The 27,696-nt window shown below is 38.7% G+C and overlaps 2 protein-coding genes and 1 long non-coding RNA gene across 4 annotated transcripts in view; 1 reads left to right on the plus strand and 2 right to left on the minus strand.

Annotated features, from left to right (window-relative positions):
* Window positions 1-772: 772 nt before the first annotated feature.
* On the minus strand, window positions 773-18,082 carry LOC127386079 (uncharacterized). The gene is made up of 6 exons (XR_007889804.1): window positions 16,764-18,082; window positions 15,706-16,648; window positions 14,531-14,627; window positions 11,811-11,964; window positions 3,860-4,035; window positions 773-2,939 (listed from the first exon to the last, which is right to left on the minus strand). It is a non-coding gene; the product is annotated as an uncharacterized LOC127386079 (long non-coding RNA).
* On the plus strand, window positions 8,303-18,311 carry LOC127386077 (photoreceptor outer segment membrane glycoprotein 2). The gene is made up of 4 exons (XM_051622580.1): window positions 8,303-8,564; window positions 11,284-11,952; window positions 16,279-16,525; window positions 18,045-18,311. The coding sequence occupies exons 2-4, from the start codon at window positions 11,372-11,374 to the stop codon at window positions 18,309-18,311; spliced, it is 1,095 nt and encodes a 364-aa protein (XP_051478540.1). The 5' UTR covers window positions 8,303-8,564; window positions 11,284-11,371.
* Window positions 18,312-22,525: 4,214 nt separating this feature from the next.
* Window positions 22,526-27,696, minus strand: part of UBR1 (ubiquitin protein ligase E3 component n-recognin 1) — a 68,050-nt gene continuing 62,879 nt past the window's right edge. For both annotated transcript variants that reach the window (XM_051622579.1, XM_051622578.1), the window contains exon 47: window positions 22,526-27,401. In XM_051622579.1, the coding sequence (XP_051478539.1) occupies window positions 27,260-27,401 (142 nt within the window). In that variant the 3' untranslated portion in view covers window positions 22,526-27,259. The remainder of the gene's footprint in view (window positions 27,402-27,696) is intronic.

The following is a 27,696-nucleotide window of genomic DNA, read 5'->3' on the forward strand; positions in this document are numbered from 1 at the left end:
GAATGGGAGTTTATTATGTAGCCTTTGAATCAATACATCAAACATATGGGAGTGAACAGCCACCTCTGGATCTGCATTACCTCAGCAGAAACTTTAGTCTGTTCCTTCCAAAATAGAGGGGAAATGAAGTTACTTAGCAAAGTTAGTCAGCAGTTGTAAACCATTGCAATTGGACGTCTCCACATTTGTTCTGAAGAATTTTTAATACCTCCGGTGGTGCAAAGTAAATCAGTAAAGCAGCCTGTCTTGTCTTAGTTCAATCCTAAATGCCTAACTTGGCTGTAGTCTGCAAGGAGACAAAAGTGGAGTATTGCAGATCAGAACCCTGAAGCTGGTGAGCAGGAGGATTACTGTCAGAAACTACTTCAAATTCCAAAGGCTTACCTGACCAAACTTAATTATAACCAGGTAGTTGTTATGGAAAACTGTGTACAACAACAACAAAAAAGAGAGATAAAAATTTAGTTGTGTAGGTATGTGCATGGAATGTGCAGGGCAAGACAATTTGCTGATCCATTTGACTGTATGAAAAATAATTCTCAGTCCTGTAAATATGTTCTTGCATGTCTAATATAGCTGCAATATTTAATAATAAGTGTTAAATCACCTAATGAGGCAATAAACAGAACTGGTCTTACAAAAAAAAAAAAAAAAAAAAAAAGAAACAAAAAAAAAGAAACAAGCCTGTAAAGACCAAAAATGGTAGCTGACAGTTTCTGGACTCAACTGGACACAGCCTCAGCTTTTATGATATTTTTATTATTTGGGAAGAACAGAGAATGAAAATATACCCACATATAAACTCCCAATTTCTTTCTTTCTTGTTTGAGGAACTAGATCAGAACTTCCAGGAACATCTATAGATGGAACACAACTTTCTAGTGCTTCACTTTCGGCTTTCTTAAACTTCATAATGGATAATAATTAAAAAATAAGTTTACTTTCCTGGAAATCTTCCTTATAGGATAAAGGAGATGTGAGAATTTTCAGCCATGTTTTTTGTCTGAAAGGAATGATCTAATGTTTCTTCAAGGAACTGTTAAAAATTGAAAACCACACCTATACACAAGCGTATGCGTATATCTGCTGATGGAGAAGGGTGATACGATTAACAGTGTGTAAAGACCACCTGAACTCCGCTGTTGTTTTCTTGAAATAAAGGTATATGGGAGTGGATGATTCATCCTGCGAAGCAGAAACTCCTTAGTTTCAAACACTTTCATTGGAACTTCTTGGTCTAGACATCAGAGTATTGGGGTTATTTATTTATTTCTGTATGAGTCAGAAGTTCTGAATAATACTTCTGCTTAGTTGACCACAGAAGCAAGAGACAAAGCTCCAGAATTTTTTTGTGGAGAGTCAGAAATCAAATGACTGTCAGAAGAGACAAGAGAGAAAAAGACAGAAAAAAATAAAATGGGGGGATAGACAGCAAGATGCACAGACTTCGTAAGTATTAATTCTCAAGAGACAGAAAATTCCTAGGTTTGGTTACTCAGTAAGTTAATATCCAACAAATAATAGAATTTGTTGAAAATTGTAACTGAAAATTAACACATAAATGGAGGTAGAAACAATGCTGTCACTGAAGAGTAGAAAGGAAAACAGTTTAAAATCTCACATTTCAGACAAAAGTCAATGAGGTATCCAGTTCATAGCAAATTAAAAAATCACAGACCTTAAGACGTGTAGTTCAGCCCTTTTTCCAAGGGAAGGCCAACTGTCCCCACAACATTCCCAGCCAATATTTATCAACCTCTTCTACAAGTACTATTCTGATCGAAATAAAGCTTTTTCATGAGCTGTTGCACTGTTCTCACTAAAATAAAGATTTTGCCCATTATTTCTCCTCCTGTCAACAAAGGAATTTATTTCCTGCCTCTGTGCAACTACCTTAAAATTACTCAAACATTATTTTCACCTATTGCCATCAGTCTTCCCTACACTAAGGAAACAGAGTTCCTTTGGTCTTTTTTCATATATCATGATTTCTAGAGCCAGACTGTCAATAAGCCTGAAGTCACCACTGAAGGGACAGAGGGATCTTGGATCTTTTTCAGAAGAGCTCTAAGAGCACTCTGTCTAGGTGCTTTTTTTAGTCTGTTTGACAGCTTCAGAATCTTTGTGAGTCTTTTTTTTTTCTTCTTTTTTTTTTTCTAGAAGAATCTCAGATTCAGTACAAGATGTCTGGAGTAATATTGTTTAGTTCAAGTGTTGTCTAGAGAGTGAAAAACAGCATCAACATCAGGTTTACAATAAGGTGAGAATAGGGAGACTTCCTGATTAGTATAGGATGTGTCTTCCAGGACAAATGTGAGTGTATGTCTGACTAATTTACTAGGGGAAGAAGGGTTTAATTGACAATTCAGTGCACCAAAGTGTTGATGCTATGAGATGTGGAATAGAAAAAGGAAATTTTACCTCATTATTTTGTTGGGAGCCCTCATAATATGCATGTAATTCCATTCTGCAAAAATCTTCCTAATGACTGGTTTGTGATGATGTGGCCCATAGTGAATACAGTTCAAAGATGAAAAGTAAGATTGCTACATGGTCTATGAATAAGGTCATAAAAATGGATTCTAGTCTTGAAAAAAAGTTATAGCCAAGATGCAAGTTTACATTTGAATTCATTTTCCAGCTTTACCATAGACTTCTGGACTCATTTTAGAGTGAATACATTATTTCTGTGTCTTAGTTTTCCATTTGTAATGACTCACCATGAGTCAGGAGTGGATGACTCAGAGGTTATGGACAGTACAGCTCCTATGGATTGAAATCAGAGCCAGCCTGATTGGTACTTGCATGGTGTTTCCTGGAATATACGGGAGCCCTGAATCCTACCAGCACGTGTGCAGTGCAGTTCATCCAAGTCTGCTTTAATATCTGTTTTGCCTGAGACTGGCTTCAGCATCCTCATTGTTATAACCTTTAAACATCTGAAAAAAAAAGAAAATTATAATGCTTCCTTTTTCTGATATGTGTAATCCGTGATGTTCTTCAGGCAATTAAATGAGCTACAGTTACTGGTTTTGTATTTTGCACAGAACATAGTACAGCAGGTCTTCTGCTGCAACTGTAGTATAAGGTGTAGCTGTAGTTGTAAAAATATATAATTGACTTAGTTTGCAATAAGCTTTGTGGCATTCTAATGTACAAACTGGATTCTTTTAGATTATTGCATATCCCCATTAATTCTTGCCTTTGAGTTTTGACATTCCTTCCCCCAGTTCTGCAACTCCACAAGAATGTAAATTGTGATTGACCTTAGGTATCTTCATCAACTAAAACAACCATAATCATCTATATACCACTATACTTCCTTCCTAAAAGTTCAAAAATGTAACTGAGAGATGAATATTCTGCAGACAAAATTTCTTCTATTTAACTAATAACTTAATGCTTCTCGGTATCTACCATGTGGTTCACAACTTTACAAAAGCCAAAAGAAGCAGATGGTCTGAATCCCCTTTTTCATGCCCTCTCCTGATTAACACATATCAGTGAGAATCTCTTCCTGAACACGGACTCTCCCTCTGAAGCACTGACATGTTAAAGAAAGGTTGTATAGTACCTGCTTATGTCAGACCCACTGAGTGCTTCCAGTTTTAGTCCACTACTCCAAAATCGATTATCATTAGTTATCATTAGCATTAAATACAAGATGAAATGGAAAGCCATCCAAATATAAAAATAAAACATTGGTTTTTGGAAACTAGATGTAAAATTACATTTTGCAGCATGTGTCATCCCAACTAGCTATCTAGTTAGGCTAATTCAGAACACATCTGTCCTTGTGGACTTAAATATGAACAGTAGGAAATAGATAAGTAATTAGCCAAACATTTGTTAAATTTACCTCTTGCAGATCCAAAGCCGCAGCACAGCAGTCTCCACTGTTAGCAGGAAAGTGTGTGTGTTTTCTTTCTGTACCACTGGGTGACAGGTAACTTAATCACTCGTATATCCACTCCTGCTGAGTTACAAAGTGCTGCTCTATCATTCTGCTCTTGGTGTCCAGCCTTCTCAGCAGGTCTGTAAGAAAATGTATCATGGGTAGTTATAGACTGCCATAAAACAAAACTAATTTCGAAATAACTGAACTTTAATATTAAACTTTGCAGCTGAAACAATTTCCTAATATGAGATGGAACAAGAAATACAGGTAGCATTGACTTCTAATTGTATTAAGATTGGGTTTAAGTTATTTCTTACAATAATGCATTCCTGAGCTTCTGCTCATTGTGTCAGAGAACTCTAATATCTCTAAGACAAATAAAATAAAGCTTCTTACTTTGCTTTGTAGAAAAAAATAAATACAGCAGCACTGCCCTCTTCTGCTTGCTTGCTTTTCCGCATGCAAATACTAGGTTTATATTGCAAACAGCAATAGGGAAGGTGCCTTTTCTACTAGTATCTAGGACAGTAATATTTTCTCATACTCAGGGATAACATATGTCTGGAGTTCCACAGATACGGAGGTTTTCACATGTGAACTTTTTCTGGGCATAGAAAAGGACTTCAGACATTTGTCCAGGATTTCTAATTTATCACATCCCAGCCAGAGCAACAGCTGAAAAATCCCAGGCAAATGTGTACATTTGTGTACTTTTGCTGCCCACAAGGAATACATTAAAGCCATTGAATGTGCTCAGTAGGGTTGATTTGTACACATTTGTTCACATTTGAACAGATTTAACATATGCCTTGTGGTCTGCATGAGTACAGCAAGTCCAAAGTAAGAATGATCCGTGTGCACAGGACTGACTTACTCCATGTATCTGGGGTATATATGATCATATGCAAGCATGTGTGGTCCATCTGCAGTAGGTCCCAGATGTAACACATATGCTCTTGATCAGAAGTTTCCTAGATGTGCTGTACATCAACACACAAGCAAGATAGAAAGATGGAAGCCCTACTTCATATATTTTATTTTAAAAGGTGTGAAGGTACAGTCAATTATATTTCTCTGAACTGAAGCCTGAATTGCTCCAGGGACACCCCCCATCAGAGAAATGGCTCTGTTTAGTTTGCCATACAGTACTAGATGATGCATTGTTGGATGGAGATTACAGCATAAACATTAGATATGAGTTTGTATCAGAAAAACTGAAAAGGGAGAGAATTTCACTGTATGACTTTCTCTTGTTGGGTCATGTTCTTGGGGTTTTTCACCCTGTGGAGGCACAGAGTGATATTGGCAATTATAAGTCTCCTTCTTCCATCCAGTAATGTATGAAATTAATGTGAACAAGTCTTTTTTTCCATCTTAGAATATTGTAGTTAGATATTCCAGTCTCTGCTTTACTCAAGATGTTGACAGACTGAGTTGCACTGATAAGTATTCTTTCACCTTTCCCTGAAAATAAGCATTATAATAGTGATGCATGCAAAAGGGTGTCTATCCTTATAGAAGCGGGAGACCACAAATGAGGCGAGCAGACATATTCCCAGAATACAGAGTTAGAGTCACAGTAACACCATGGTATCAGTTTATGGCCCATCATTACCTGGGAAAGGACAGGTATATTATATACCTGGATAGATAGATAGATAGATAGATAGATAGATAGATAGATAGATAGATAGATAGATAGATAGATAGATTCTCACATAGATATATATGTGAGAATATTCACATGCGTTACAGTGTGTGGGGCAGGGTCCCTTGCAGTCAGTCACATGTGCTCACCAAGCTCTCTCTGCTGTGCTGATGCATTATGAACCCTATAGAAAAACTTGGTCCTGCTTAGGGATGCAGACCTGGTACTAACATCACCACCAACTTGCTCAAGCATTGCTGCAGGCTCAGCTTGTTGCCACTAGCGATTGCAGTTCAACCCAGCTATGTCTATCCCATAAATGGTTGCATGCTGGGCTCTGAAAAGCCAGAGGACAAGGTGCTTTTGCTTCTGGCTTGGAATAAAGCTTTGCAGTGTCTAGGACAGAGGATATGGTTTGAGGGGGCACAGACTAGTTTTCCGGTGTCAATACGAGGGTCTAGAGACACAATGTTTAGGACTCTGAGGGATCCAAGGGGCAGAACAGAGAGACACTGCTCATTTTCTGCCATACTCCATGAAAGCCAGGAGGGCAGGAATTTTCCCCTCTTCCTGCTCCCTCTTTCCTTGCTGCTTTCTGCGCTCAGAGGTCTTGGAGAGAGGCTTCTGTGATCAGCTGCAAGGGACCCTTGGACACTTTATATCAGCCATCATTGAGGTAGGGTTTTGCATATAGGTGTGTATTTGTTCATCCCATGTGTTACAATCCCTTTCCTGTTCCAGTAAGCCTGCCAACCTTAAAGTCTCTCTTCCTTATTCCCCTTTTATTTTCCCTGGGAGGGTGGAAGGGAGTAACAGAGAGTAGATCTGTTCCCTGGGTTTTGTTTAGCCTGACCACTAAACTGCCATAGAACATTTGGCATCCAACATGGGGCTCAAATTGAAGTTTTCCTTTTTATTGAAAATATCTGAAGGTTGGAAATTTAAACAAATCATTTTTGTCATGTCATTTCTGAAAGACCTGATTTATCACGCTGTTTTGGACTGTATCTTCAAGTTAATTTTCAGGATGCTGCCCTATCTCCCATCTATGTTATTTAACTGTTTCTTTCAGGCACTGATTTCTGCTGGGATGAGCGTGGCTGGGGTTTTGCTTGGGCAGTTTGGGGGCTACTTTATGAATCTCGATATTAGGGGAAATGATTGCAAGGGAAAAGTGCCGCTGTGCGCAGTCCAACCAGCCCTCGTCCCTCTGGTAACATCCCACAGAAAGTGTTTAAAAGAAGTAAAAGAGCCCTGTGAGGCATGATGAGAGACAGAGATCAAAGCCATCCAGCTGGCCCTAGACGTTGCTGAATGGCAAGAGTGACAGGACTTCAACTGATTCATGGGTGGCAGCAAATGCCTTGCGGGGGTGGCCAAAGGGATGGAAACGGGACAACTGGCAGTGCAGCAGGAAGACTATTTGGGCTGCCACCCTGTGGCAAGATATCATGGCCTGGCTAGACACCCTAACAGTTAATGTAAGGCATGTAGATGACCACATACCTAAGAGCCAGGCCACTGAAGAGCACCAACACAACCATCAAGTAGGCTGGGCAGCTCAAGTGTTCCAAACAGATTTGGACTGGGAACACGGAGGTGAACTGTTTTTAGCTCAATGGGCCAATGACACTTCTGGTCGTCAAGGATGAGATGCAACATACCAAGGGGCCCATGACCAGGAGTGGATTTGACTCTAGATGTTATTGCCCAGGTTATCTATGATTGTGACATATGTCCATCAGTCAAACAAGCCAGACAGTTAAAACCTTTGTCAGTTTTTGTATATAGGTGTGTATTTGTTTCTCATCCCATGTGTTAAAATCCCTTCCCTGTCCCAGTAAGCCTGTTGTAGTTTTAACTTCCAACCCTTAAAGACTCTCTCCCTTATTCCCGTTTATCTCCCTCTGGGAGGGCAGAAGTGAGTAACAGAGAGCAATTCTGTTCCCTGGGTTTGGTTTGCCCTGACCACTAGACACTTCCCAAACCAGAATCTATTGTCAGTCTGTCTTTGTTTATCTCATATTTAGGACTAAACTGAAGCAGTTTGACCTCTTGCCCAGTGACATCTTCCCAGCTGAGGAAGGGAATCAGGAAGAGGGGGAAAGCTCCATGGGCTGCACAAGCTTATACTCAGCCTAGACCTCCGGAGTAACAGAGGGAGCAGCAAGCCAAGAAGGAGGAGTCCCGGGAGAGGGTGCTTCCCCCCTCAGCACACCTCCCCCTTCCTAAGGAGCATGAGATAAGTAGTGTGGGACACACTTGTTAGTCGGCTTGGGTCAGCTGCCCTGTCTTAAGCTGCCAGCTGACTCGGGGTTACTAATGGTCTGCTCTCTCTGGCTTGCCTGGGATCCTGTGCCACTGAAACCAGGACAGTAATAAATGATGATCCAGTTGCTCTTGGTTACTTTAATTCCTTTGTTGAACACAGTCAATACACAGAGGACAGATCATTCCTCCAAAGCAACAAAACATGGAGTGATGGGTAGGACAATAGCAAATGTAAATGATGATTGTCTAAAATAGATTTTCCCTTCCAACATAAGCCCAAAGTTTCATTATTCTTAGTCTTCTCTCTCTTGGACAAGTTTATTGTCAAGAACAACTTAAGAAGTAATGAAGACATCAGCAGGTATTGAAGAACAGTCCCTGTTGCTTACTAGCCCAAACCTCAGGGGGGCAAAAAGATAAAAGTTGTTACTATAAATCCATTTTGTTGGTGAGATCTCAGTTCACACTCAGTTAATTGGCCTCTTTTGCAGGATTTAACCTGGTGGTATAAGAACCTTGAAATAAATCTCTTAACTACGATTAGAGATGAGAAAGAGATTAGCACTGGCAGAAGAGTAGAAGTCTTTCTATCCATCTCCACTGGTAAGTCAGTGTGAAGACAGAAGAACTACACAGACATCAGGAAATCAGTACTGTGGTCTTCCTTAGGATGCCTGATCCATGCATTTTCTTCCCTCTACTCAGCAAGTTACCAGTTTCAAGATCCCGTTCAGTCCTCTGAAGCAGGTTAGTGGTTTCTTCTACACTAAGTCACAGATAGGAAAGCATGTTTAGCTAAAATGATAGATTGTAGTGAAACTGGTAAGGTGCTATTTGTTTATGACAAAATTGTAAGCCAAATCTCTTTGGACAGTTTGCATCTAATAAGTAAATATTACAAACAAATAAATAGCTGGGCTATGTCTTGTTCTACCATCAAACTTGTCCAACCATAAAACTAGCACACTGCCAAGTTCACCACTAAACCGTGTCCCTAAGCACCTCATCTGCATGTCTTTTAAATACTTCCTGGGATGGTGACAGGTCCACACTTCCCTGGGCAGCCTGTTCCTATGCTTGAAGATCTCACAGGTATTCAAATGTTTTAGTATTCAAATGCAGGAAGATCTCTAACCATATGCTAATGTAAGTGGAACAACCTATACCTTGCCTGTATAAATAGAACTGATTCCTTCTGACACAGAGACACTAGGATAGCATTACCTTTTTGAACTGTACTTTACAACAATCTGCTTGCCCAGTGTTAACGGTTCATTGCAGCTGAGGCTTCTCTAGTGGGCAGGTGTAGCCATGATTCTGTACAGCTATGATTCTGTACAGCTTGTCTGCAGGTGGTTTTCATGCTCTTCTAGCTGTTACCTGTTTTGTTCAGATGACATAGTAGGGATACCAGTTTTATTCAGATAAAGTTAATTAGTAGGATCCATTAGCTTAAAAAATATCATACAAGAATAATGCTGCTTATAGTTTTGTTTCCTCAAATGTACAGGATTACGTTTTACTATTCATAAAAGTCATTGTATGAGTGGAGTTAGATGACCATATAATCATATGAATACATAGTCGCACAGTATAAAATCACTCTAATGAAAATTACTGAATTAGTACAAGACTATGCTGAGAGCAGGTTTTTTGGAGAAAAAAAGAAATAAAGAACTCCATATATCTTGCACATTTTGAGGAAAGGCAATCACAAAGCACTGGAAGCACTGAAGAAGGGTAAGAGTTCCTGCTTTGATCCTGAAATACTGCAGCATAGGTCTACATCCACATCACGTACACCAAAAACACACTGTCTTCAGCTCTATTGGGTTTTATCTATCTGATGTTATTAGCTGCCTTCTGCCTGTGATTGTGATATAACTGGAGAGGTACAAAGGTGAAGTTATTAGTAGTGCTGCCAAGAGCCAAGGTTAAAAACACTAGGAAAAATGGTATCTTTTCGTAGATCTCCTAATAGCTGGGGAAAAGACGACAGACTTGAAACACAGAAGTCCTCCTTCAGCTGCAAAACTCTGAAATACCACATTTGAAACTCGAGGTGGGATGGGGGAGGTCTCTCTGAGGATATTTTATGCTCATCATTGTGATGTTCAGAGAGAAAAAAAAGTCTCTAGGTCACATGGGAAAGTTATGAAAGGACTGTAAATAACTTCAGAGTAGTTGCATCAAAACCAAGCTAATAAAATACACAATATAAAAATAACTCAACAGAAGTGATTTCCTTTCAAATGTTCCTCTTCAATAAAATATTGTGTCCTGTGGGCTGCAGAGTCTTCAACAGATGAGAGAACGAAAGTAGTTCCAATGAGCAGTGAAGAAGTCAAGATTATTGCAGTAAGTGCAATCAGGAATTTAAATCGAGGATTCTGACTGGAAAATGAGGGGCTTGGAAAGAAAACCAGGTGTTAGGAGAGTTGGAATAAGGCACGATTGTCAGAGTTCTGAGGACAAAGAGAGAACAAGCAACTTTAGCTGCAGGAGCACAGGTAAAGACAGTAACAGTGATTACCTAAGGATTCAACAGACCTCATTTAATTGATCACACTATTCCAAAAACTGGTTTTTAATACAAACTTTGAGAAAGGAAGGGCAATCAGGAAGAAATACAGAATCTTAAACTGTTGATTTTTTGCTTAAGGAGTGAAGTTACTTCACACAAAAATGGTAGTGCTTTTATGCCTGATGAAGTGGGAAAATGTCCTGGAGGATGGTTTGTTCACCACTAATGTATTCAGGTCAAAGCACTTAAAAGTTAATAAAATTTCAATCATATTTTCTAGAAAACAAATGGCGTCATTGATAGTTTAACCCTGCAGTTTTTGCCAGTGATGACATCTTAGTAGTGTAAGTGTATGCATAAGACCATGTTTTGCTAGTGAAATCAGCTTTTCCCACACACAATCAACAAAATGCCTAAAAACACCTACAGGATCCTGCGTTTCTGGTGCTGTTTTCATGTTTATTCCTTGTGGAAAAAAGGCTTACAGTGATTATGCTGTAGATATGTGCTTGTTTGTCCTACTGAGCAACTTTTGCACACAAATCTGATGATGACACAGTAATCTAAGAATTAGAAATGCCTAGAATCATCAAGAAAACACAGGCAATGAATACAAGGAAAGGGCACCATGAGTCTCAACGGTGGGAAAGACAGATCAGCTGACTCCTAGATGTCAGGAAATCTGCACAGAAAATTGCTCTCGGGCCAAAACTCCATAGGAATCCAGAGTTCATTGGTTCTAATGAGCTGTTCTTTTTAATTGCTCTAGTCAGTCCTTAGAGTTATTTTCTCACGTGATTCATGTTGTATGAAATCCAAGCAATCAGCTTCCCCAGGGCACTCCCTTGGTGGGTCTCAGAGTGCATGAGGCTGTACAGGATGTTTTCTGTGGTCTCTATAAATACCCAGTCAAACGGACAGTAATCTCTCTCTCTTCTTCAGATGTCTACTGCATGCCTTGGTTACATGCTCCTAATCAGCTTACGAGCTTTTCTTGACCTACGCTTCTCTTCCTAATGCTGATCTGACTATGGCTGTCCTCAAAGTAAAATTCACCAAAACTAAGAGGGACAAATTGGCTCAAATCTTATGGATCCTCAACTGGGTTTCTGTATTGAGTGGGGTCATTCTCTTCAGTCTTGGCCTCTTTCTGAAAATAGAAATCAAGAAGCGCAATGAAGTGATGGCAAAAGGGGACATTAACTCTGTCCCCAACATGCTGATCTCTGTAGGAGTCATAGCATGTATCATCAACTTTCTGGGTGGCAAAATCTGCTACGACTGCTCAGATGCCAACAAGTTCTCTCGATGGAAACTGGTTATGCTCCCATACATCGTATGTACCTTCTGCTTTACCTTCTGCATCCTGGTGGGTGCTCTCATGTGCTATACCATGAGGAACGAGCTGGAAGAGTCTCTCTATCTGGGACTGAAGGATGCTATTAAGTACTATAAGGATACGGACATACCTGGACGATGTTTCTTAAAGAAAACAGTGGATATGTTACAAATTGGGTTCCAGTGCTGTGGAAACAACGGCTTCAGAGACTGGTTTGAAATTCAGTGGGTATCACCTCGTTATCTGAATATGGCTTCCAAAGAGGTTGTGGAGTAAGTATTTAACTAGTCATAAGAAAAAAATCATAGGAAAAAAACTCGTTCAATAAGGCAAAGTAGATACTAGTTTTTTCTAGACTGCTGTCTGTTAATCAAAAAACTGTAGAATGACCAGGTTACTCACATAATAGGCTAACTACACGTACAATCTTAAGTTGTCTTTTGCTTACTTTTTAGGGATGCTAAGCAAAGCAAAGATGTATCTTTCCTTTTTCTTATTGTGGTGAGTTAGCTACCTCAAAAATTCAATTATAGTGAGTGAATGGAAAGAAGAAAGGTTATCAATACGTTGCATAGTCAATCCTAAACACTGCAAGATCTTTCTCCTTCAAGATATTAGACTTTGCAAACCGAGGTTCAAATCTATATGAGAAGTGAGAAACTGTCAAGATCATGGTAGACTGCATAAAAAGGGAGGAGAAGAACCCTTGAAATTTGAGGTGGGGTTTTTTTGGTGGTGCTTCCGATGATGTAGTAATTGTGAAATTATATGCTCAAAAATATAGAGTCTGGTAATCTGTACAGACAGTAGAAAAGGTAACAAAAAATGTTTAAGTAGACAATCCAATATGCAATAATTCTGCTAAAGCTGAAAAAAAAGGCTTCACTGACAAGAGTGGAGTAGCTATATATTCCTGGGAAAAACAAACACAAAAAGCTTGACTGGCATTTGTCAAGTGTTGTTTTGTTTAACTCAATAATCAGTGACAATAAAGCCAGAGGAAGGGAGGTCAAAGATCATATTTTCTCAGAACTGAAAGTGCCATCACAGCAGATATATATATAGAGCTGCAAGTATACCAGAGGACAGGACCTAGGAGAACATGGACAAGAGGGCATCAACATGCGTAAGGCTATGGAAATGAAGGAAGCTTTAGGGTAAGTGTTCTTGAGGGAGGAGTTGGAAAGCAACAGTGACAGAAAGCAGACTAAACTAAGAGCTGTTCTAAATCCCAATTCTACACTGAAAAGTGACATGACAAGGAAGACGGTCCACAGAAACTTAAGAGTAGTATCTTATTGTGAGGAAAAAAGTAAAATATACTCCCTTTTATTTTTGTGAGACATGCAGGAGCAGTAATGTTTTACCCAGGGTCTTAGCTGAACTTTGTTTTCTTCTATAGGGTCAACTGTGCTCTCCCATTTGAAAATACACTGTCAGATAATTTTTGCCCCATGTAGGCAGAAGATGTCAAGTGTGTGTGAGGGAAGTAATTACACTGGGTAATTTCTTTTACTGTATATAAATTGAGTAATTCCATCTTGATTGCTAGAATCCAAGTTGTTGGTGCTGTATAACCAAATTATACCATGCTTCCAAAAATCTGGTAGTGAAACATTTGATATGAAAACATTAGCAGCAAAGTCCAGGTGGTAACTTTCAGAAAGGATGGAAAAGAAATAAAATATTTTTCTTGGCTTCATCTTGTACTCTATGTCACTTGGTAGATTAAGAGGCAAAGCAGGGGAGAACTGACATACTGCCAACTCACATGTAAACTTTGCAAAATTGAATTTTTTGCTTTCCTTCATAACCCTCTTGCTTCCCCTTCTTTTCTATATCTCCATTGCCAACACCACGATTTGACAAGAAATGAGAGAACCAACGGGAACAGTTAGGAGGATGAGGCAGGTTATAGCAGTACAATCCTGTCATGGCTCTGGTTGAGTCAAAATCCCCTTTTTATAGTCTCAAAAGCAAGTATTGAGCAAGTTTCAATAACGTAACAACTTTGAATTGCAACAACCAATAGCAGTAAATGTCTCTCCCTCAGCTCTTTTTCCAAGGTCTTCCCTTCTAACAGTACCAAGATACACAGATCTTTAATCTGCAACTAGGAGAGGAAGCACGATGGCAGGGGGACATAACCCAAGTCTGGAAACTGCTGCTGTTGACAGCAGACAGAAGATTCCTTTCTCTAACACGCGGCAGGAAGAAAAAAAAATAACAACATTGATGCTTAGGCTCAAAAGGAAAGCTTAAGAGATATTTAGTTAAAAAGATGGCATTTTAACCATTTTAGATGCTAGACTATGTTTGGGTCATCTCACTGAAACACACAGGGCATTTTGCTGGCCCAGGTCAAAGCTTCCCTTTCACAACATGGCAGCCTTCCCCTCCTTCCTCTGTGAGGTTTCTGTTTTCCTGTACCTCTCTGGTTCCCTTTGTTGGTGCCCTCCCAGTGAGTGGTTTTGCCTATGCCCATTACACTACTTGCACCCTAAGTCTGGTTTTAGTGGGTTATCCAGTTCTTTTGCATTGGTTTTGTTCTGTTGCCCTTACCAGGAGTATGGTGGTCACAAAGGGAAGAGCTAGACTCTGAAATGGAGAGGAATTCATGCCTATTCCACTCCTAGGTGGGAAATGGCAGATCAGCTTCCTGACTTTCTTGAGAAGACCTATGAGGAACAGTTTTGATGGAATGAGAAACAAAACACACTACCACTACCAAGGAGTAAGGAGTTGTATTTAGCAGGCCCTCAGCAATACAATCAAGTCAACTATTCTGCCATCCCAGCACAGACACAAACACTGAGCTTTCTAGCAGCTTATGTTTGTTTTGAAGGATACATTTAGTCCCAGAATGCTGAAAGAACTGCAGTTTCTGCTTCCTCTGTTCACCTGTTGAGTTTCATGTGATGGCTTCCTTCCATGTAATTTATGTAATCTGTAGTGAAACAGGAATATAGGATTTGTAAATGCCAATAAGATAAGTTTTGGAAAATATTAAAAATTCTACTACTAGCAGGTGGTAAAAATGGGATATCTAAGAGAAAGTTGTCTTTCATGTATTCTGGCTCCCTAACAAAGGCTCAAGGGCACTGGTTTCATTAAAAGAGGCAATGGTTCTCACCTGTGGAGGTGTCTCAGGAAATAAGCCTTTTGCAATGAGCATGACAACAGACACATGCTTAGAAGCTACTTCCCCAAAGTGTGAGAGCATCTCTCAATATCTCATATACTTTCCAGTTTCTGGAAAATCTATTTCTCTGAAGAGTGTGCTTGGAAAGAGAAGTCCTCACAAGGACACACTAGCTAAAGAGCAGGTAATACAAAGCGAATGAGTATCAAGGATTAATTAACTGTTCCAGAAACTCTTGATTTATCTGAGACTGTGTCCTCTTTCCATCCTATGATTTTTTTTCCTGTCCTGTTTATTTATTTTCCTTCTTTTCTCACTTGTTTTTCTCCTGATCCCATAGGGGAGGAAAAGGAGTAATTTTTAGCAGTAAATACAGTTTCAAAATTTACAAAGAGTACGGCTACAAGAAGCAGGAATTGGTCTTCAAACATGTACCAAATCAGCCATTGCACATGAGTGCAATGATGAAATGCCAGGGGACAATTTCCAGTGGTTCCTGGGGCATGCAAAACTGTTTTTTTATCAGGAATGCTTGTGTTAAAAATCAATCCAGGAGCCATGAAACACAGGATTCCTAGGGCCATAACTTGCATTAGAGTCACACCAAGATAAACAAGTTCAGAAATTGTCTTAAGTATTTTCAGTGCGAAGATACCTAAAAAGGTAACATCTCTGTGAAGACTGAGTGCCCATCTTAGTATAGAATCATAGAATTCCAAGTTGGAAGGGACCTCAAGGATCATCTGGTCCAACCTTTCTGGGTGATACTATAGTTTTTATGAGATGGCTCAGCATCCTGTCAAGCTGTCCAATGTGGGGGAATCTTCCACTTCCCTTGGGAGACTATTCCAATGTTTGACTGTCCTCATAGGGAAAAATTTACCTCTTGTGTCCAATTGGAATCTCTCCAGGAGGAACTTGTGCCCATTACCCCTTGTCTTTTCCATGTGATTCCTTGTAAACAGGGAGTCTCCATCTTCTTGGTAGCTGCCCTGTGAGTACTGGAACATGGTCATAAGGTTTCCCCAAAGCCTTCTTTTCTCGAGGCTGAACAAATCCAGTTTTCTCTCCACATATGGCAGGTTCTCCAGTCCTCTGATCATCCTTGTGGCCCTTCTCTGGACCCTCTCCAGCCTGTCCACATCCTTTTTGTAGAGCAGGGACCAAAACTGAACGCAACACTCCAGGTGTGGTCAGACAATGCACGCACAGTACCAAGAACCACCTGAGATACTGCGCTCATATCACACTTCAGAAACACAGCAGAGGAAAAATTTAGTTTGTCTGCAGTGAGCAACTTTTCCAGTTGGAAATATATTCTCATTTTCCTTTCATTACCTTGGAGATGCCTACATCGTGGCTGACTGGCATTTTACCCTTTTATACAAATCACACACAAAGAATATCACCTATAAATATCGGGTTTGTAACTCCCAAACTTTCTGTCTTGTTGCAGCCGTCTACTGAGCAACGTTGATGGAAAGTTCTTGGTGGATGGAGTACCCTTCAGCTGCTGCAACCCAAGCTCCCCACGGCCCTGTATCCAGTACCAGCTGACAAACAACAGTGCCCACTACAACTACGATTTTCTGACAGAGGAGCTCAATATCTGGGTGAGGGGGTGCAGGGAGGCCCTGCTGGATTACTACACAGCTATCATGAGGTCCATTGGCATCGCAGCATTGCTCATTTGGTTGTTTGAGGTAAGTCTCAGTAAAAACTGGTCTGTGTCAGAGTCATCAGTCTTCCTCCTCTCTAGAGTGGGAAGCAACTATGGTGTAACACAGGTGAAGTGCCTCAGCATCTAATATGAAGTCCATCAGCACCTAAAAAATGTTGCAGGACTTCCTTTAGTACAGACAACTTTCTCAAAGTCCCCAGAGAGAAGCAAATTTCACTGAAGAACTTTTAGAAAAGATATATATAATTCTGTATATTTACCAAACTTCTTCAGTAGATGTTGGCATATTCCCTTCTCTGAAGCATTTATGGGATCAGATACAGGATGATTTAAGCAATCTGCAAGGAAATTAGGTGAGAAGATTTGAGGATTGTTTTAAGTCAGTTTTAACAAAGAATACAGGAAATGTGAGCAGACCTTTGACTGCACATATTAATTTTATTTATAGTAGAAATGGAACATGATATCTCAAAGCCTCATTTTTCCATGACATAGCTTCACCACATAGACAATGCTTGCAAACATGGCATACCTTTTTAGATGGAGATTAGACTGTCTATTATACAATCAAAACAAGCGTATCATAGGTAAGTACATACAGGTGCAAAGATGCAGTCTTTCTTCTGGCATCTGTAAAGAAAGTTGTCTGGATGTTGTCATCTGTAGGTGAAAGAACCATCCCACCCCCCATCCCCAGTGGCACAGGTTAAAATGTTCTCCTCCCCTTTTAAAAAAGTTTTTGTTTTCTTATTATTGTTCTATTGCATAGATATTAGCACTATAATTAAAATAGTTCGCAACAGTTCTCAAGCAGTGCTAGATGGAGTGGTGGTGCCAGAAAACAGACCTTTGGCAACACACAAAGAGGCGGCTCTCTGTGCTCCTTTAAATGTCAACAATCTAGGCATGCTCATCTCAATTCCAACAGAATTACAAAAGTGGAGCTTTTTCCTAAACTTCTACTTGAGCCTGTACTATCAATCATAGAATCATAGAGGTTGGAAGGGACCTCTGAAGATGATCTAGTCCAAGCCCCCTGCTGCAGCAGGAACACCTAAGACAGATCACATAGGAACCTGTCCAGATGGGTCTTCAAAGTCTCCAGAGAAGGAGACTCCACACAGCTTACATATAGATGATTAAACTCCTCAGAGGAAACAAAAATTTAATCAAAATTGGGGAGAAAATCCATAGAACTTAACAGACTACAATCTATTTTATTTTTTTCCCAGTGACTGGTGGTTCCATTAACTGATCATCCATACTGTATCAATTAGTTGTAGTCTCTGAGGCTTCAGCGCTCCCAAGTAATTCTAGGTATTTATGTGCTATTAATATGCAAGTGGCAATGCTGGCTGAAGGATGGAGAGAGAATCAATCAATCTCTTCCTGGTGTTTTTCTTTCTGAAAAATGTAATTAATTGGGGAAGTGGTTAGATTGCTGGGATAAAGAATTTTCTGCTTTACTCACTGTTAATTATTAGGCCTGTAAATACACAAGTCAGAAAGCTCTCAGTTTAACCATTAACTGTTTCTTACAGCTCTCTGTACTTATTGGCGTCCGGTACCTACAAACAGCAATGAAGAATGTCCTTCTGCTAGGAGATTTGGAGGGTGAATCAGATGGTTGGTTACTAGAAAACAGCTTTGTGGAAACTGCCAAATACAACATCAATATTATTAAGAACCTTGGCAAAGCCAATCAGATCTCCACTGTCTCGGGCATGAACGACCCCAACATTGATGTTCAAAACACAAACTGTGGCAAAACTAATGATACAACAAAATCTATCCCAGCATCTAGCTAGGCACGTCTTCAAAGAAATGACATCACAAATGTAGCTTTGACAGATTTCAGTCTTACAGTTACCAGATTTTTCACTGATGGGGAAAAAAAAGATAGGAAAACTAACAAGACAACTGAAGAAACCACAGAGTGGTGGCAGCTTCAAAAATGCTGATACTTCTTTGGCTGAATGTATTTTTACTAATTCTTGTGAAATCCCCGATTTGCAACACTGCACAAAGATTTTGGAATTTCCCCCATTTTCTCTCCCCTGCTTTCACACTTCTGTGGTGTCTGAATACAGCAGAACAATCACTGTGCACGAGCACATGTTCCAGATGGGCTGGGTCTGCGTGTACTAACATACGTGTTGGGCTACTATGTGTCAGCAAAGTCTGTCACCACCGCCGTGACGTCTGTAGAAATCCCAACATCAGGGAAATCCCAAAAGAAATTATTACATCAGATAAAAAGAGTCTTTAAAAAAAAATTTTAAAAAGCACCAAAAACTGTGGAATGAAAACTCTGTTAGTCCAAGTTAGGATAGGGGAAATTTTAGCCCAATTATCCATATATTGCAGCCCTCCTGAAAGGACCTACTAGCTCAGTGACATTGAATTGAAGACAATGAAAGCCAGCACCACGTACCTCAGGTTTGGTTGTTGTGTTTTTTTTCCAGAATAGTCTGAAATACCTCTTCATTTTCCCTCCTCTGTAGTTTAGCGGAAGCCAGCTGCCATACCTCCCTGAGAGCCAACAGGTACTGCTGAAAGAAAAAGAATTTCTCTGCTCAAGAAAAATAATTGCCAGCTCACGCTGGGATATTAAAAATTCCAAGTAGCACTTGATGGTACAAGTTTGAAAACAAATAAATACTCCCCATAAAACAAATACTGATGATGCTAGGTGTTTTAAAACTCCTAATTTCAGAAGTACTTAGGTAGATGCAGCAGCTAGAAGATAAGGGATTATTTGGAACCTCTGAAGGCAAAGACAGACCGACAGATCTCCCATCGTGTTCCTAGTACAGCGTTCAGGGGCTTTGCCAAGGCAGGGAGCAAAAGCCACCTACACCCAGGACACTTGTAATTACAGGATGCCCCATGACTGTAATTCATCATTAATAGGAAGTAGAAAAAACATACTGATAAAGATTAGATGATAAGAGACTGAATAAAATGTGTTAGTGTTGTAAATAATACATTGCTTGAATGTAACTTCGGACAGCTTGTGCACTCTCAGTGTATGATCAAGAAGTTGCATCTCTGGGATATTCAAAGCAGAACTATTCCTGCTTCTGAATCTGTGGGAAAGTAACTGTAAAAATTCCTTTACCTGTCTAAACAATATTGTTTTCTATGACACTAGAATAAGCAAGAATTATACTGTAAGAATATATTGTAAATTAAGGGTGTGATATAAAAATCTGTACTGTAATTCAAGCAGGCTAAATGCATGATCCTATTTTCCAATACAATTGCTACACTACTTAAAATTTTAGGCCTATATTTAAGTCTGTTAGATGGATGGGGTCTGTCTGCAATAGTAGCCTGTAGCAGATGTTTTGCAGAAGGCAAGTAAGAGGCAAGAGCATCAGAAAACAGCTATTTCCCTTACACAAAGCCTCCCAACATCAAAGAAACAGCAGTTTGGGACTTGGTATGACAAAGAAGGTGTTTGTATCACTGTGTTTTAATAAATCTCAGTGGATATTTTTAATATGGATTTTCATAGTATTTTTTAAACCCATTCATATTTTAGGTATCAAAAAAAAATTCAGATTTTAATTTCTCACAATTCAATTCTGCATTGCTTGAAAAACTGCTTCTCTTTGCTTGTTGAATCCCTGACCACTTAATTGGATAACCCCTAATTCTTGTAGCAAGATGTATCTGATTGTCATTCCTTATTTATTCCCTCCACATCATTCCCAGCTTTACAATCCTCTATATCATCTCTGTTGGTCCCATCTTTCCAAGGTGAAGAAGTTGCTATTTTATCTTTTCTTCCATGGAAGTTGTTTCACACCTTTGATAAGTTTCATCACTCTTCTCCATTTATTGTTTTTAAATGAACATCACCATGTAGAGCTGAAGACATCATGAACTAAATAGGTCGTCTTTTCCTAAGAATTCCTATCATTGCTTGCCCATTTGCCTGCTTCTGAGCATTGAGGTAACATTTTCACATAACTATTCATAAAAATACTAGGAAAATATTTTACGTGAATATAAAGCCATTTTTAAAGATGTTCACTTTTTACATAGCTAATTAATTCACATTTACCAAAACTGAATCTTCTGTTACTATCCAGTCACTAAGTTTCACAACAGACCCCTGAAAACATTTTAAATAGGCTTTTTTTTTTCTGAGTATACTTGCATCATTGGCAGAATTTGCCACTTTATAATTCCCTTTTTCAGATTGCTTCTGAAAATGCTGAAAAAAGGTGCAGATTTCTGTGGATCCCAGTTGTTGAGCTTCTTCTATTGTGAAAATACCTCATTTATACTTTTACTTCATATCTGACCTGGATTTTCCTTTTTATATCATGACAACTTCTTTTAATTCTATGAGTTAGAGGACACCATTTGAAGTTGTTTGAAATCCACATTATAGTGACTGGCTCGACATCCTCACTGCATTCACTGCCTGTTTGAAAGAATCAAACTCCTGTAAGATGAGACTTCCCTGTGGAAAAACTGTTAAACCTACTCCTTGCACTGCATTTACCTCTGTGTCATCTTCTTTTCTTCATTTCCATCACTTTGTCCAATGTGGAATTAAATTTAACTGGTTCATAATTTCCTTCAACCATTCTGAGAGCCAAAAATATTATTTCTGCATCAGTCTGTTGTGGTGGTGGTGGTACAGAACACCGAGCACAACAGTGTCCTAAGCCTTGCCAGCAGCACTAAAATTAGCTGATATATACCAGAAAAAACACAAACCAAACAAAATCCCAGAAAGCTGCAGTATCTTGAGAGATCAAGGAGGCAGTGATCTACTGTAAATTGATCAGACTTTGCAACAGGGTATGATTTTTTTACAAATGCAGATTTTTTTTTTTTTCAGATGAGGACACAAAGTGCCACCTGTCAGTCACCAGCAATCACCTCATTAACCCATTTTTGTCCATCTACATTTGGAAAAACAGTTCTAGATTGCTCAATACCCAAAAGGTGTAAGACAATCAGTAATTACATAAGAGAAAAGTATAAATTATTTCTATAGCAGATTTGTTTCATTAGGAAAAAATCATGAGGATTAAGTAAGAATATGCAAATCTTAAAAAAAGCTTTAAAAAGAAAAAAGACCATGAGAAATGGTTCATCGTGATTAAAATGGTTATAAAACAAGAAGTAAGAGCGTATTTTATTTTTTAAACAAAACCAGGAAATCTTGCTCTCTATTTTAGGAGGTATTTCCTAACAGCAAAACACATTTAATTGTAGAAAGTAGATGAAGCCTTACATCTTGCACCACTTTAAAATAATCCCTAGGCAATTTCTTTAGCTTGCTGAATTATAAGAGCTGTGAGCTTACTCTTCTCATAACTTTCTATTTGAGGTCCTTGTATGATGGATTTGTAAAGATTCTCCTCTGGAAAACAGATTTAGAAGGAAGAGTGACCTATAATGTTCATCCAGCCCGAGTATCTCTGTAAGACACAAATTCCATGCAGTGGTTGCTTTCACATATTAGCATGAAGAGCAGAGGTATAACTGTCTGGTTATGCATCTTCCTTTGTACCAACACAGATCATATACTTTCATATGAAGAGAACACATTTTTCCATTAAAAACTAGTTAATATTTGGCATGTTAACCTTTGTCTCTCAGCCAACTGCCAAGAACTGCAGCAGCGGCACGATCACCAACATGATCACTTGTGACATTAGTGGAGCCTGGGCACGTGTTTCACATGGAACAGTCATTGTCTTGATTGTCACCAGGAATTACTTAGCATTGGATCATTCATTTCCATCCTGCATAGGTGTTCAGAGTCTCCATCAATATAGATATCATACAAAAAGATGACAGCTCATTTCACAGTCATCAGGATAAAAATTTACTTTTTTAATTAAATGCTTTCTTCCTTTCTTTGTATTGGTTTCCACAGCCAGTGGAAGTGCACCCCACATATCTAACTTGTGTTACAGCACCTGTCACGATAGTTTGGGTTTTCCTGGAGTATTTAACATTACAGTCACTGGATCAAGAAAACAAACGCAGGTAGCAGCGTGGACTCCATCTTTAATTCTCTGTAATTTACAAAGACAAAGATGGTATTAGCAAGCCAAGCCTTTAAGCCAGAGCATCTGCTCAGATACAGAAATAAATACGATTTGGGGGACACTTCTCATCCTATTTGTTATTAATGCTTCATCCGGTCAGAATTAATAACAACACATTTGTACAACAGTAACTTCCAGAGAAAGGAACTCCCCTATTCACAGAACTATCTTCTTTATAAATTCTTCATTAAAAAAACACTGAAACATTTTAATGTTCAGCTTCTGGCAAAGGCACTATGACAGTTCCTGCAGAAACTGCAATTTCTGTTCTTTCTTTAAAGCTTTCTGATTAGCACAGAAAACACTTGCTCTACACCTTTATCCTAAAGAAAAAATAAAGAAGATACAGCACATTTAGTTTTGTTTGTATTAAAAATGATCACAGCACACTTTCCTAGAAGCTAAAAATCTCCTTGCTGTGAACGGATCTTTTTAAATGGCATACAAACACACAGTTCTCTACAACACAAGAGTAGTGATCTTTAAAATCTTACAAACCATTTCGTAAATGTGTGCTTTGTACCAGTTTCCCACTATGGAACTCTAGTTCTGCATAAGACCAAATTGTGAAAATAAATATTCCTAGATCATCTCCAGTATAATAAAATTGAGATGCATCACTTTTGCCACTTTTAGTAAAGGTTACCACAATTCACAGAATGAAAAGTGGGATGAAAGAAGATTGGAGGCTTTTCATCATGTAGAATGGATTATTCCTCAGGCTGCCATGGTATGTTCAGGATAACCTCCAAACAGAAACTCTGGTACATTGGGATGACCCCTCTCCAAGCACTAGACTTGTACCCAAAGAAGCTAATATACTTCAGGCACTATCCAGAGGAAGGAGACATAAGATTCTGTGGTCTGCTGAAAAAGACTAACCACAGAACTTCATACATACAGCAAGTACTTGAAATGATCGTGAAATCCAGTCACCACTGCCTGCTTCACAACATTTTGCTGAGGCTTGTTCATTCAAGCATGAAGAAACTTCCTAAAATTCATGGATTCTAAGTTGTTTGACAACTTGTAATTAAACAGCACAAACTATACTCCTTTTTTTGACACTGACTTCATGAACAATAGTCACACAGGAATAAAGAGAACTCGGGCTCAGTTTTAATCTTTCATGTTTAACTTCATACCTAGTGTCCCTTTACTCACGGTTACATGAAATAATGTATATAATTGCCTTGAATTTCAGCTCACTCTCCTTCAACACAGACTTCCTTTAGACAGCCTCTCTTTCATGTATAGTTAGAATAAGAATAAAGTGGATTTCAACTATAAAGCAAAGAATGTGAAGGCCAAAATTGTGTTCTATATAATTCTGTACATCTGTATATTGCACCTGGTGAGTCTTACTATGCAAGAAAGAATGCTGTGGCTTTTTTTTCTTTTCTTTCTTTCCCCCTCTAATGAATAGTCTTCTTGTTCTAATGTTCTTCATAACGTTTCTGCTAATAGACTTTAATCCACCTACCTTTACCTTTTACTTCTTCAGGAACAGGCTCTTAAAATAACATTTGCTTTACTAAGAATAAGCATATAGAGAGCAAGACCATGAACACCCAGACTGTGTAGGCTAAACACTGCACAAAGCTACAACAAAGAAGTGAGAAAGTAGGGACAGCCACAGCTTGCAATATAAAAAGGGGCAAGAAGTACTGGCCGTTTCTAGGTTAAAGATTCCTTGGCTATTTGCTTAGCTCTGTAATAAAAATACTTGGGCTTGGTTTTTTGGCTTTTTTAATATGTATCACAGCACATTAGACCAACGCCACAAGATTTCCCTTTTTAGAGGATAAGTATCTGACAGAAGTACAGCCAGCACTTCTTTGAGAAGCTACAAAACCAGAATCACTCAACTAATGAGATGAAGGACATTTAAATATTAGAAAAATCTGTCCTTAAGACTCCTTCTACAAACTGAGGTAGACACTGCAGGAATTCACATCTGTAAAATGCTCAGACAACTTGCAAGTGGAGTATTTCTTTAAGTAAGTGCACCACCATGCACTTAACCAGTACAATGATGATACAGACTACAGGGATAACTAGTATTGTTTACCAACCATTTACTAACTCTTCCTCTCTTCCAACTGACAGATGCTGCTATAATGCTCTTGGTGAAGTGAACTGTGACATGTCAAAGCGCCTCCAAATAAAAATGGAGTAATCTATGAGAAGTTACTTTATTTCCTTTTTTTAAATATACATATACAAGATATTTTATTTCAAAAGCACAAGAACATTATACAAGTTTCAAATTTACATTTTTGCAATTAAAGATACCAATATGTGCATTATCAAATAACTTCTTCTGTCAGTTTGGATGGAAGAGAAATCAGTGGCATAAGCATCTTGCGATCACTAAATACAGATTATACTCACAGTGAACAAAACTGCATAGTAGTTGAATGAAATGAAAGGTGACCACACTAGTCAGTGAATGATACGGGAACCCATGTGCTAAATTAGTATGTGCAAGCATACAGAAAGATGCAACTTTCCTCTCCCACTTCTTCAGCTATGAAGAGATTTCTAGAGCTTTAAACATGAGCTCACCTGCTCAGACCAGCTCCTGTCCTTATATACAGTTTAGAGAGAAAACAAAATAAAGTGATCTCACTGCATATTTGATAACGGAATTTTTCTATCAGTGAAGTGCAAGGTAACTGAAAATTTCAGATAAATGAATAGGTAAATATCAGAGGGAAACAGTAAGTGAATATAGTTTTGGTATCAACAAAGCATACATTTCCTAGTCTTAATCCAATTTTTTCTTGGTAAGGAGTGTTTTGATCTTAGAAATTGCCAGTGCATGCAAGTTTTCATGAGAACTGCTTTTCTAAATTCAGTATGCATTTGAAATATATTTTACAGAAGACTAACAGAATTAATATTTGTCTTTGAAGAGTTCATATTCAGGTTTAAAATCTGAAGGAATCAAAGTAAGGAGAATGGCCTTAATTGCAAGAAACAGAGTATCTAAAAAATATGCCAAAGCCAACTAGTTATATAACCAGGGAAGGTTTATAGCAAAAGTTATAAGACTACTTGAAATCAGAACAGTATTTGAGTTCCTTGGTATTCTGCTTTCAGATGAGCTATGGTGCTGTTCAGTGCACTCATACATACTCTAAAACTTTAAAAACTAGGAAAACAATATGTAAATCTAAATAGTTACTTGTGATTCTACTGTCTCTCATACAAACAGCAGCAAAAAAACAAACCAAAAGGAAATAATAAAAAACAGGCTCTCAGACATTAATTTGCAAATCTCCCCTTGCAAACCTTACTAAAACGACACCAAAGAATCCAAATAACAAAGGGGTGGGAAAATTTATAGAGTATGGGCAGCTTCAAACTTTCACACAGAAATGGGATTTCCTGGGAAGGTGTTTTCACCCGTCACATTACAAATTCTCTCATGTATATTATGGTTGAAATTCAGAAAACGGAACAACAAACATTCAGAACTGAGGCACAATCACATATCATTGAGAGAGAGTTCAATCACAATGTACTATTACCTACTGAAGGGCAAAGAGACAGACTTAGCCACCTTTTTTCCCCTTTTCTGCTCTAACGCACACTAAACATGCCCCCCAAAACACACAATTTCATTTATGCAGGCAGGGCTCCAAACAATAGTGTCAGAGGATGAAGAGCAGAAAACTTCTCAAATGTGGGCAAACTAAATTATTTCTGATTCTAAAACTTGCTGCTTTTGGACTTTGGTTTCAGTCCATTGGTAGCTTTGAAGGTCTTTTATCAAAATCTCAGGCTCTTGTATAACTTAGAGCTACACTACAACTACTGAAGAGAATTTTCACATTTGATTCCTGGTAAGAATCTCAGAAGATAACTTTAAAAAGAGCAGAACTTACCACAACCTAGTCAAATCATGTAGCCCTAGACCTTAGGATATACAACATGAATAACGGACAAATTCATTACATAAAGTGCAGTTCTGGCAATGCAAAAAAGCACAGACTTAATTTTTTTATTCAACAAGCATGATGGTAATTTCCCTGTGCACTTTCTATCTCACAGTTCTTTAAAGAATTCATTAATGAAACTCTTCATTAAATCCCAGGATAAAGCTGCATGTGGGCTTTTTCTGTACAACTGTATGTTTGCTGTACCTGTTGCTAGAGATTACTAGTCTCTTCACAACTTCCACTACAGTATTATGCCACAGATCTTGACCTATTTAAAAGCTTCACTGAGCTTGGAAAAAGAACCCAGGAAGAAAGTAAAGGAGGCTTTTCCACAGCAACACTATTTAGGTATCTTCTCAAGGCATGGAAGAGACAGAGATGGGGTATGTGCCATGAATGAAGCACAGCATTTGGGAAGTTGTCCTTGTCAAAACATGTGAAACGATTAGAACTTCTCAAAAAAGTGGAAACATTCCTGGACCTGAATGTTCATTAATAACTATATAATATGGTTTTGCCTTTTTCTGGGGGGGAAGAAAAAAGAAGAAAAAAGTGCAAAACATATGACATGAGATTCTGTATCAATTTATCAGTAATATACCCAACCTAGAGAAACCAACAATTGTGTCTGAACTACAGAATCCACTTGTGAGTAGAGTTACTGCCACCCTCCTTTCCTTTTCCAAAGCACTGCCAAAGGTAAGTTTTCACTAAAAACCAAGCGACTCAGAGCAGCTGCCAGTTGAATCCAAAGAAGATCTGATTTGTTTCCTGGCTCCTGGCAATCTCCTCTATGATGCAGTGTTGCTGCCATAGCAGATGGAGCTTCCGGTAACGCTCCCGACACAAGTGCAGAGGATTGCCTCTTCTTCATGGAAGAAAAAAGGAGAATACCCAATAAGCATATCAGAATAGAAAACTCTTCCATTAATTGTCCAGCATGAATGCTCTTAATGATAGCCAGAAAACATCAAATATTTCTATGAACACCAATTCCAGAAAATCTACTGGAAATAATAAAAGAATTCTACCTGGGACAAACAATGACTGCCATTCCAAGATGTTATTTCAGCAATGGCAGCTGAAAAGCATACAAAGCATTCTTGAGAAAACTAAGAAAGTTTAGCAGTACCAAAAAGTGTATTCTTCCATGATTAATAACC

Source organism: Apus apus, chromosome 5 (assembly GCF_020740795.1).
Source record: "Apus apus isolate bApuApu2 chromosome 5, bApuApu2.pri.cur, whole genome shotgun sequence".
Taxonomy (NCBI): domain Eukaryota; kingdom Metazoa; phylum Chordata; class Aves; order Apodiformes; family Apodidae; genus Apus; species Apus apus.